Consider the following 11,725-nt stretch of genomic DNA (forward strand, 5'->3'; position numbering starts at 1 on the left):
GTCTGACCAACACGGTGAAACCGCGTCTCAACTAAAAGTACAAAAATTAGCTGGGTGTGGTGGCGAGTGCCTGTAATCCCAGCTACTTGGGAAGATGAGGCAGGAGAATCACTTGAACCCAGGAGGCGAAGGTTGCAGTGAGCCGAGATGGTGCCATTGCACTCTGGCCTGGGCAAGACGGCGAGACTCCTTTTCAAAAAAAAAGAAAAAAGAAAAGATACAGTCAAAACATGGTGTGAAAGATAAAGAATGGGACGGTATGTAGGCACTTACCATGAACAGAGCTTGCAGGACCGGACAAGACAGGGAGGGAGTGAGGAGTGAATTCGAAGGCCCAGGACATGACTGTCCTACCGTAGACTTCATAAATACACGACATTTATCAAAAATACTATGCTTTCTTCAATAATAAAATTAACCTCAACTTACTGTAACATTTTTACTTTATATATTTTTTTAATTTTTAAAAACTCTTTTGTTTTCTTTTTTTTTTTTTTTTTTTTGAGATGGAGTTTCATTCTGTGGCCCAGGCTGGAGTGCAACGGTGTGATCTCAGCTCACTGCAACCTCTTTCTCCCGGGTTCAATTAATTCTCCTGCCTCAGCCTCCTGAATATCTGGAATTACAGGCACCTGCCAACTCACCTGGCTAATTTTTGTACTTTTAGTAGAGATGGGGTTTTACCATTTTGGTCAGGCTGGTCTTGAACTCCTGACCTCCTGATCTGCCTGCCTTGGCCTCCCATAGTGCTGGGATTACAGGCGTGAGCCACCACACGTGGCCAAAATTCTGACTCTTTTTAGTAATACTTGCTTAAAACACAAATGCATTGTGCAACTGTACAAAAATATTTTCTTTCTTTATATCCTTATTCTATAAACTTTTTAGTAATTTTAATATTTTTTAACTTTTTTAGACTTTTTGTTAAAAGCTAAAACACACACACATTAGCCGAGGCCCTTGCAGGGTTAGGATTCTCACTGCCACTGTCTTCCACCTCCACATCTTGTCCCACTGGAAGGTCTTCAGGGCCAGTAACACGCAGGAAGCTGTCATCTCCTATGATAACAATGCCTGACTCTGGAACCTCCTGAAGGGCCCACCTGAGGCTGTTCACAGTTAACTGTTTTTATATAAGTAGAAGGACTACACTCTAAAATAACAATAAAAAGTGTAGTATGTACATAAGCCAGTCACACTGCCATTTATAATCATAGCGAGTATTAGGTGGTGTACATGATTTTATGTGCTGTACTTTCATACAACTGGCAGTGCAGTAGGTGTGTTGAGTCCAGCCTTCCCACAAACAGCTTAGTAACGCGTCATGCTGTGACGTTACAATGGCTCTGATGTCACCAGGTGATGGAAATTTTTCAGCTTCATTATAACCTTACGGGATCACAGTCATATACGAGGCCCACTGTTGACCAAAACATTGTCACGCGTGGTGCATGACTGTGTATGCGGCGAGCGCTAGGTATAGTGAATATATAAAGAATAAGTGTGTGTTATCCAGGATTACCACATTCTGGAGGCAGAGCTGGCTGTCCTACATGGTACTTGGAAGAAGTTTTTTTTTTTTTTTTTTTTTTTTGATACGGAGTCTCGCTCTGTCACCAGGCTGGAGCGCAGTGGTGTGATCTTAGCTCACTGCAACCTCCGCTTCCCAGGTTCAAGCCATTCTCCTTGGAAGAGGCTTCTTTATAGGAGGCCACAGGACAAGACCACAAGGCCACCGGCGGCCTCTGGTTATTATTATTATTATTTGAGACAGGATCTCACTCTGTCACCCAGGCTGGAGTGCAGTGGTGTGATCACGGCTCACTGCAGCCTTCACTTCCCCAGGTTCAAGCAATCCTCCCACCTCAGCCTCCTGAGTAGCTGGGACTAAAGGTGTGCCCAGCTACTTTTTGTATTTTTTGTAGAGATGGGGTCTCAGCATGTTGCCTAGGCTGGTCTTGAACTCCTGGGCTCAAGCAGTCCTCCTCTCTTGGCTTCCCAAAGTGCTGGGATTACAGGACTGAGCCACCATGCCCAGCCACAAATATTATTTTTAATTCTCACCAGAACCCTGCTAGGGAAGTAATCATTACTCATATTTTACAAACAGAAAGCCTGAGAATCTGAGAGATTTTTAAAAACCTCCCCACGGTGACCCACCTGGGCCGTCAACCTGCACACATGGTGACGGCTCCTGCTGTTCCCATCCCCAGCGAGCTGACCGACGCCGTCTCCTATAATTGCTTCTCAAGCCATCTCTGTTACCTGGACCAGCCAGGCAGGGACCTGGAGGAGCGCAGGGAGCGGGGAGGGCAGGCAGTTGACTCGAGGGCCGCAGCGGCTGTCCTGGTTAGGTCGATAGCCACTGGGCCCTCCCGCCAAGCCTCACCGGCTCTGCCATCCATGAGGTCCCTGCCTGCACTGGATAAGGATTATTGGAGCCTCTGCAGGGAGAGGGAACGGAAGGGAAGGGAACCAGGGGCAAGCAGAGGAGACGAGAAGCAGCCGGAGGCCCCAGGAGGAAGGGGAAGGGAGGCAATGATTGGGGGAGAAAATGGAAAAGAGGGTGAAGGGAAAAGAAAGCCTTGTTTTACTCAAGGGGTGGGTTCAAATGTCACCAGCTGTTGCTCCAGGGCCCCTGGGGGGACCCCCCAAAGGAGGAGGAAGGGGGTGGCCCACTCTGAACTATCTTGTGGTGTCACGTGGTTAATTAACTCACTCATGGTGCTGGAGCCAGCTGTACTATTGGTAACAGATCAGAATGGCCCACGGACCCCCAAGCCCAGGCCCATGGCAAACACAACGGAAGTTGCTTCAGAATCCCTGCTCAAGGATCCAAAGGGCAATGTAGGAACTGGCTCAGAAAATGGGGCCTTCATGCATCAGAGAATTTCTGAAGGAGGAAATGGGATTGGAGTGCCAGCATGAGAAGAAAGTTCCCAGAAAGACACCATGGGAAACACAAGTGCCCACATATTAAAGACATTCCTGCACCCAGAGCCTCATGCCAAGTGGCCTGCAGACAACTGCCTGAGAACAAAAGTCTGCAGACCAGAAACTGCCCGAAGAGGCATAAAACCAGAAGCTTTCACCTCATCCGGCACCCAAGAAGGCCCCAGTGCCAACTCCGGGAGCAGAACCTCCACACTCTTCACCCGGGAGGCACAGATAATTCACATGCCCCTGGAGAGCATGCCAACCACCCTTTCCAGGAATCCACTGGCCTGCTTTGGCCTTTCCACCAGTGTGGCCAGGGCTGGCTGACCCTGGAACCCATAAACTAAGTGTACTGGGGGGGACAAACGAGAGAGGACACGGCAGTCTGGGAAGAATAAATTCACAAACACAAGCATCCATCTCCGCCACCTGATTATCTTGAGTGTTTCTGAGACCCCGTGTTGCTAACAAGGGCCACTGTTCATTGAGCTGATGATATGTTGTAGGTAAGACTGAGACACAGCTGAGACCCAAGGCAGCATGTGGCCTCCTCGCAAAGCAGGCATCCAGAGAGTTGATGTAAGGCCACATCCGTTCCTTGAAGAAGCACTTCCTAATACTCCCATCTTCCAATAGGAAGCTAGTGGCACTGGCCCCACCCCACCCTGGAGAGCAGAGGCCTTGGATTTTTCTGGGATGACAGGAGTGGGCTATTGGGTGACACATTTGCTAAGCCAATTGGCTTGGGGTAGGAGAGGGATGTTGGGGGAAGCAACAGAAAGACTGGCCTAGCGTCATCCACTCTGCACTCCCACCACTGAGCTGAATGACACCAGGACTTCTTAAAGGAGACCCAAAAGAATCTTTCAACTAAACACAGAGCTACTATTCAATGCAGCAATCCCCACTGAGTATCTATCCAAAGGAAATGAAATCATTCTATCAAAAAGATACCTGTACTTGTACATTTATCGCAGCACTATTCACAATAGCAAAGATATGGAATCAACCTAAGTGTCCATCAACAGGCAAATGGATTTAAAAAGTGGTATGTATACACAATGAAATAATATTCAGCCATAAAAAGAATTAAATCATGTCTTTTGCAGCAACATGGATGGAACTGGAGGTCATTATCTTAAGTGAAATGAACTAGACACAGAAAGTCAAATATCACCTGTTCTCACTCGTAAGTGGACGCTAAAAATGTGTCCACGTGCACATAGAGAGGAATGGTGGGCAATGGACATGTGGATGGCTGACGGGGGTAGGGGGTGGATGATGAGAAGTTAGTTAATGGGTACAGTGTACGTGATTCAGGTGGTGGACACCCTAAAAGCTCTGACTTGACTACTATGCAAACTACACATGTAACAAAATTGCACATGTACCCTGTCAATTGGTACGATAATAATAATAATAATGAATAAATAAGAATATTTCACACAGTGATCTCTCCACGGCTGGCATTGCCTTAATGAAATGCTGTCAACTTCCTCCCTTGAATATCCTCAACTGTTAGCAGGTTACCAAAGCTACCCTCAGGCAGAGGCCAGAAAATACAGAAGCAAAGAGTTGGGAGAGAATTTTTGGCCTACCTGGTCAAGGCCCCTCCCTGCTTGCCTTAGAAATAGGAGACGACCGGCTGCCGCACACTCGTCTCAAAATCGAGGGGTCTGCGATGCATTCGGTCAAAGAGAAAGGATTTTGCCCTTGCAATCTGAAGTCACGTATCACTCCAAGAGGTTTTTAGGGCTAGTCATTTGAGTTTTTATAAAAAGGACTGAGAATGAGAGTTACAAAGTGATTGTGAATTCTGAAATGTTTTTACATGCAATACTTTTTTATTGCTTTTAGAGAAACCTGAATGTATTTGATGAATTTTTTCTCTTAGAAAAATGGAAGGGACATTAAAACTGCCAGGCATGGTGGCTCACGCCTGTAATCCCAGCACTTTGGGATGCCAAAGTCATCCACTTCGGGTGGACCACTTGATGTCAGGAGTTTGAGACCAGCCTGGCCAACGTGGTGAAACCCCATCTCTACTAAAAACACAAAAATTAGCCAGTTTGATGGTGGGCACCTGTAATCCCAGCTACTCGGGAGGCTGAGGCAGGAGGATAGCTTGAACCTGGGAGGAGGAGGTTGCAGTGAGCCAAGATTGCACCATTGCACTCTAGCCTGGGTGACAGAGCAAGACTCTGTCTCAAAACAAACAAAAAAAACCCCTGCATATACACTCACACATATGCACATTCGCACGTATACACCCACCCATACATGGGTACGCACACCCATACATGTGTACACACGCACACCACCATTACCACCTCAGTGTTAATGAAACCAAAAAGAAATTTAGCAGATTTTAAGGGTTTTATTTAAAGAAATTATATGTTAAACCATTGAAAATGATGAAAAGATGGTTAAGAAAACCCAGGATTTCATGAAATATGAAGCTGATAAGAAGGCGAAGTTTCTTCTTTGGTTTCGGAACACCCCATGAGCCAGATGCATCCTCTGGAACCAGCCTCTCTTAGTAATGGCAGTCTAGAAGTTTAAATGCAAGATGGTTGGTAAGGGAACCCCAGAAATGGGAGTGCCTAGGCTACGAAGCTGGGGTGGGCGCGCATCACTTTGCCCAGGAGCTTCCTACTGAAGAAGGAGCTCCTTTCCCGGGGAGGGGGTGGGTGTAGATGGACCAAATCCTCCCACCCCAGGCCAGAGTTTCCTCTGTGGGGCGCATTCTCCCCAGACAAGTGAACATTTTCTAGGTGGACCTTTAGGTCACATAAAAAAATCACTCGGAAAATCCTGAACATGAAATATTTCGCTCTTTGGAGTGCTTCGATATCCTAACAAAAGGAAAAGAAAAGGCATCCTTCAAGGACCAGTAGCTCTTTCCCCATTTTCCTGGATCTGCTTGGTCTTTTTTTACCTCGCCACACTCCGAGTCAGGAACACAATATCACTAAGCGGGTGGGAGAAGTGGACCCGTTCACCTCTGCCGGCGGGACCCTCCCGGGACTGCCCGGAGCAGGACGTTGTGGATGACGTTTGTCATTCGGGGTCATGTGGGGGAGAACGGGGAAGCCACGGGAGAAGGGGCCAGGTCTGCTTGAGTTGGGCCCTCTCTGGTACCCAGCACAGTGCAAGACACTCAGTAGCCTCCAAATGCAGATCGGTTTGCAATAAAATAGGCAACGCCTCTGAACGTTGCAACACCTGGGGAGGCAACAGGGATGAGCTGCTGTTTCTAGAACCATCACAGATGACGCAGTGGCAATGCTGGAGGCTATAAACTTATTGAAAAGACGCTGTCTTTGCCAAGAACATTCTGGAATTGCCTTCAGAATCCTATAGGAGGCAGGGGCCCTGGCCTCGATGGCATTGAGGCTGCGAGGCAGCTCCCCTCCCTGCACCCCACCTCTACGGACGGAGGAGGAATCATGGTGTCCGGGAACCAGACAGCGAGTCCCACAGCGACGTTACCTTCCACAGACTTCGGGAAGAAGCACCAGGGCACTTCAAAGATGAAGTTGGAGAAGCAGCACTTCCGAGAGGCACATTCCTCGGGGCTGATGCCCGGGTAGCCACAGTTTCTTCGGTCTGAGACCTCCATGACGCACTGATCCGACTCTGCCATGGGACAGGCACAGCGCCGAGACCCAGTCAGGCCTGCTGTGCGCTGGAAAGCTCCACCCCTTCCTCCTCTGAGAGCAGCGCTGATTTGCAGCCTCGGTGGATCATGAGGTGCTTGCTGCCTGGGGCAGCATCCCCCGGGACCGCCTCCCCCGGGGACTGTGGAAGTGTCGGCCCCAGCGACGCTTGGCTGGCCTGTCCTCCGCGAAGGTGGGGCCCATGTGGGGTGGTCACAGTCAGAAGCTCTGGAGTCCCCCGCCTTGGGAAAATCATTTTGCCTCTCGGGACTCAGTGTTCTCAGTAAATGGGGTGGTCCCCCGGGCCAAGATGAGAAAAGGTTTGTGGGCACCTTGGTAAGATGGAAAGCGTTTGGACATGGTATTGATTCCCAAAGACACTGCCATTCAGTGGGCGCTCATGAACAATCCACCATCTGCCTGGTTTCCCTGCGGGGCCCAGCAAGCCTCCCAGCAACAATCCTGGGGATGAATCCCCCTTCTCCAGAGGACGTGCCTGGTTCCACGCACACAGGTGCACGACACACACACAACCTTCCTTTGAGCACTCGTCGGCGTTACGACTTGGGTCCTGATCCCGTGCACTAACATAAAACTCACTCCCAAAGAACCCTAGAAGGCTTCACTTCCTTCCCTAACATTTGAGGTCTGTCAGCCCTTATGTTACTACTGTCCTATTAAATACCTTCATTTCCCCATGGAAGCTTCTTCAGAAGTCACACTTCAAAAACTAGAGGAGACCTACTATATATATATATTTTTTTTTCTCAACTAAAGTAAAACCGATGGCTCCACACACACAAGTCTGTTGAAAGAACTAACAGTGTAGAAACAGGGTAGGTGGGAAATTTTCATCTCACTGTTGGCTGACCTGGGTTACCTCTAGACTAACAGTCCAGGCTGGCCCCAGGCTAACCAACCTGGGCTACCTCTAGACTAACAGTCCAGACTAGTCCCAGACTAACCAATCTGGGCTACCTCTAGACTAACAGTCCAGGCTAGTCCCAGACTAACCAACCTGGGCTACCTCTAGACTAACAGTCCAGACTAGTCCCAGACTAACCAACGTAACCAACCTGGGCTACCTCTAGACTAACAGTCCAGGCTAGTACCAGACTAAACAACCTGGGCTACCTCTAGACTAGCAGTCCAGGCTAGTCTAAGACTAACCAACCTGGGCTAGCCCCAGACTAACCAACCTGGGCTAGCCCTAGACTACCTCTAGACTAGCAGTCCTCTAGGCTACCTCTAGACTAGCAGTCCAGGCTAGTCCCAGACTAATGAACCTGGGCTAGCTCCAGACTAAACAACCTGGGCTACTAGCCTCAGACTAACCAACCTGGGCTAGCTCCAGACTAACCAACCTGGGCTAGCTCCAGACTAACCAACCTGGGCTAGCTCCAGATTAACCAACCTGGGCTAGCCCTAGACTAACCAGCCTACGCTAGCCCTAGACTAACCAACCTGGGCTAGCTCCAGACTAACCAACCTGGGCTACTAGCCCCAGACTAATCAACCTGTGCTAGCTCCAAACTAACTAACCTGGGCTAGTCCTAGACTAATTAGCCTGCACTAGCCCTAGACTAACCAACCTGGGCTAGCCCCAGACTAACCAACCTGGGCTACTAGCCCCAGACTAACCAACCTGGGCTAGCTCCAGACTAACCAACCTGGGCTAGCCCCAGACTAACCAGCCTACGCTAGCCCTAGACTAACCAACCTGGGCTAGCTCCAGGCTAACCAACCTGGGCTACTAGCCCCAGACTAATCAACCTGCGCTAGCTCCAAACTAACCAACCTGGGCTAGCCTTAGACTAACTAGCCTACACTAGCCCTAGACTAACCAACCTGGGCTAGCCCCAGACTAACCAACCTGGGCTAGCTCTAGACTAACCAACCTGGGCTAGCCCCAGACTAACCAACCGGGGCTAGCCCCAGACTAACCAACCGGGGCTAGCTCAAGACTAACCCACCCAGGCTAACCCTAGACTAGCAACTGGGCCTCCTCCAGCCCCTGCTCTGGGCTCCGCCTGTGAAGCTGGGTCCTGGGTTGCCAGCTGCTGGCCCAGGAAGATTCCCTGGAAGATTACCTTGCTTTGGGAGGGGGTGGAAACACCAGGGGACCCCAGTGACACTGGAGTTGAAACAGCATCCATTGTCAAAACACTGGTCACTGGTGATTCCAGGGAAGCCGCAGTTCGTCCTGTTATGGGGGCTCAGCCTGGAGCACTGGCAGGGGGCTGTGGAAAGACCCTCAGTCGGCCCCACCCTGGTACCCCAGACCACACTGCTCCTTCTCTCAGAGGTTCTAGGGGTTGCCTCTACTGTCTTGTTGCCACATAGAGAAACACAAAGTCTTATCTTGCCCATATTTAAGCAATGCAGTTTCCTCCTGAGAAGCTGATAGGGCTTTGCTGAAATTGTTATATTAGTTTAAAAGGAAAAAAAAAAAAAAGCCAGGCATGATGGCTCATACCTATAATCCCAGCACTTTAGGAAGCCGAGGCGGGCAGATTGCTTGAGCTCAGGAGTTCAAGACCATCCTGGGCAACATGTCGAAACCCCATCTCTACAAACAATACAAAAAAAAAATTGGCCGGGCATGATGGTCCACAACTGTGGTTTCAGCTACTCAGGAGGCTGAGGTGGGAGGATCACTTGAGCCCGGGAGGCAGAGGTTGCAGTGAGCCGAGATCACACCACTGCACTCCTGCCTGGGTGGCAAAGCCAGATCTTGTCTCAGAAAAAAACAAAAACAAAACCCTTCTAGAGGAGGGTGAACAGATGGACCCAAGGCCAAGATCCAGGTGAGAGGTGAGTGCTCTGGGACTCCAAGGACCCTTGGTGGGAATGCCCTCCTGGCCCGACACGGGGCCCGCTGACACCTGCGGTCACTCAGCCTTTCCCTAGGAGGGAGGCCCTTCTTGCAGCCACCCTCCTGAGCAGTGGCAAATCTCATGTGAACAACACACATTGCCAGATGCCTTTATAGCTATTCCCCCTCTCAAGTTAATTTACGGTTGTGCTTTTTTTTTTCTTTAAGAGAAATAAAGAAAGCATATAAAAAGACCCTCTCCTTCACTTACAGGGTTTCTCACTCCCCGCCAGGGCACATAGCCCCAGGACGAGGAGCGCTGCCAGGAGCTGGGCGTCTCGCCGTCCCATGTCTAGCTCAGCTGCACCCCAGGGTGGCTTGCAGAATGCATGCTGCCCACTGCCGGGTATGTTTTATAATCTCCTCTCTGTTTGTCCAACAAACAGAGATAACCTTTCTTCTCTGCCCCGTGGCCCCAGCCCTTCCACCGTGGAGGCGAAGAGGAGGCAAGAGGCAGCTGTGCCCTGTGCAGGCGAGGCTTCCGGGCCAGGGTGACTCTCTCCCTGCTCGGTGAGACCTCTTCCTGCCCTGGCCAGGGAGTTGGGTCATGCCAGGCTGCCAGCGTGGAAAACCGGCCACGTGCAGGTCTGGGGCTGGGCATACACAGGGTCACACCCAGGAAGGGATAAGCTGTGCATTTCTATTGATAGAGTGGGCAGGGACCACAGAAAATATTAGGGCCAAGTTTACTGGGGAAAATGTGCAGGCCAGCAGATAGCATGGAAAAGTCCCCTCCCTGAGGAAGGGAAGCATCTCAGAGGAGGTAAGAGACTGCTCCCAGGGCTGTGGTTAGAGCCTCCCCAACCACAGCACGATGCTCTTTGTCCCATCTTCAGCAGGAGGGGCTGCTCACCATGGAGATGAGGCTGACAGGGTCAGCGGAGCAGCCTGTGGCAGGCAGGTTTTAATAAGTTCATTTTCAGCCAACCCCGGAAATGGGTTATTTTTGTTCCATGGGAATGCTCTACATCTTCTGAAAGATGGCACCTGGGACCCAGCCCATGGCCTCCCTGGGGTAGGATGTGCTGGAGAAGGAGTCTGCGGACCGGACAGAGAAGACAGAAGCCAGAGAGTAGACACCCGGAAAGAAAGAGGGGAAAGTGTGGTGGGAAGGACAGAGGAGACCCGAAGTTCCCCACGCCAGGGAAATGACAGGGGGTTGCCAGTCTGTTTCTGATGGTTGAGCAGTCAGGGGCCCAGAGATGCAGGAAACCCAAAATCCTTGGTCCACCACAGGGCTGTCCTCAGGGTCTGGAGAGCAGGCCCCATACTCCAGGCCCCCATCCTCCAGGCTCCATCCTCCAGGCCCTCGTCCCCCAGGCTCTGTCCTCCAGGCCCCATTCTCCAGGGCTCCATCCTCTAGGCCCCTGTCCTCCAGGCCCCCATCCTCTAGGCCCTCATCCTCCAGGCTCCATCCTCCAGGCTTCATCCTCCAGGCTGCATCCTCCAGGCTCCATCCTCCAGGTTTCACCCTTCAGGCCATCATCCTCCAGGCCCCCGTCCTCCAGGCCCCCATCCTCCAGGCCCCCATCCTCCAGGCCCCCATCCTCCAGGCCCCATCCTCCAGGCCCCCATCTTTCAGGCCCCTGTCCTCCAGGCTCTTGTCCTCCAGGCTCCATCCTCCAGGTTTCATCCTTCAGGCCATCATCCTCCAGGCCCCCGTCCTCCAGGCCCCCATCCTCCAGGCCCCCATCCTCCAGGCCCCCATCTTTCAGGCCCGTGTCCTCCAGGCTCCTGTCCTCCAGGCCCTCATCCTCCAGGCCCCTGTTCCTCCAGACCCTCGTCCTCCAGACCCTCATCCTCCAGGCCCCCATCTTTCAGGCCCCTGTCCTCCAGGCCCTCGTCCTCCAGGCCCTCATCCTCTAGGCCCCTGTTCCTCCAGACCCTCGTCCTCCAGACCCTCATTCTCCAGGCCCCCATCCTCCAGGCTCCATCCTCCAGGGCTCCTCTGGGTCTGGATCTAGTACCTCCAGGCTTGCTGTTGACTGTTCACCACTGGGCAACCACAGGGACTCGATCCATGAAAACTCTGGCAAGGTCAGTTTCCTTGTTCTACATCCCTGTCACTTTAGTCACCATCATGATATAAGTGCCTAAGTCATTGTTTTCTCTCATATTCCCACCCACCTCTCCTCTCTGCTTCCTCTCCATCAACTCGACTTCCCACCGCTCACTGCAGCCCCTTCAGGATTCCTGCTGCGACCACCTGACCCATGCAAAAGAGACCACTTCTCGGCCTCTCACACTCTCCTGG

At 51.3% G+C, this 11,725-nt stretch overlaps 1 protein-coding gene across 1 annotated transcript; it reads right to left on the reverse strand.

Moving 5' to 3' along the window:
* Positions 1-5,294: 5,294 nt before the first annotated feature.
* TFF2 (trefoil factor 2) lies at positions 5,295-9,798 on the reverse strand. The gene is made up of 4 exons (XM_063702763.1): positions 9,683-9,798; positions 8,687-8,836; positions 6,430-6,576; positions 5,295-5,487 (listed from the first exon to the last, which is right to left on the reverse strand). Exons 1-4 carry the CDS (start codon positions 9,759-9,761, stop codon positions 5,474-5,476), a joined length of 390 nt encoding a protein of 129 aa, XP_063558833.1. The 5' UTR covers positions 9,762-9,798; the 3' UTR covers positions 5,295-5,473.
* Positions 9,799-11,725: the final 1,927 nt, after the last annotated feature.

Source organism: Gorilla gorilla, chromosome 22 (assembly GCF_029281585.2).
Source record: "Gorilla gorilla gorilla isolate KB3781 chromosome 22, NHGRI_mGorGor1-v2.1_pri, whole genome shotgun sequence".
In the NCBI taxonomy this organism is placed as follows: Eukaryota; Metazoa; Chordata; class Mammalia; order Primates; family Hominidae; genus Gorilla; species Gorilla gorilla.

Bases quoted from the DNA above. Each gene is read 5' to 3' on its own strand.
- TFF2 (XM_063702763.1), bottom strand. From the start codon at position 9,761: ATGGGACGGCGAGACGCCCAGCTCCTGGCAGCGCTCCTCGTCCTGGGG. The intron at 8,837-9,682 runs GTAAGTGAAGGA...GTCTTTCCACAG, and splicing joins GGCGGGGAGTGAGAAACCCT to CCCCCTGCCAGTGCTCCAGG. The intron at 6,577-8,686 runs GTAATCTTCCAG...GTCCCATGGCAG, and splicing joins CCACCCCCTCCCAAAGCAAG to AGTCGGATCAGTGCGTCATG.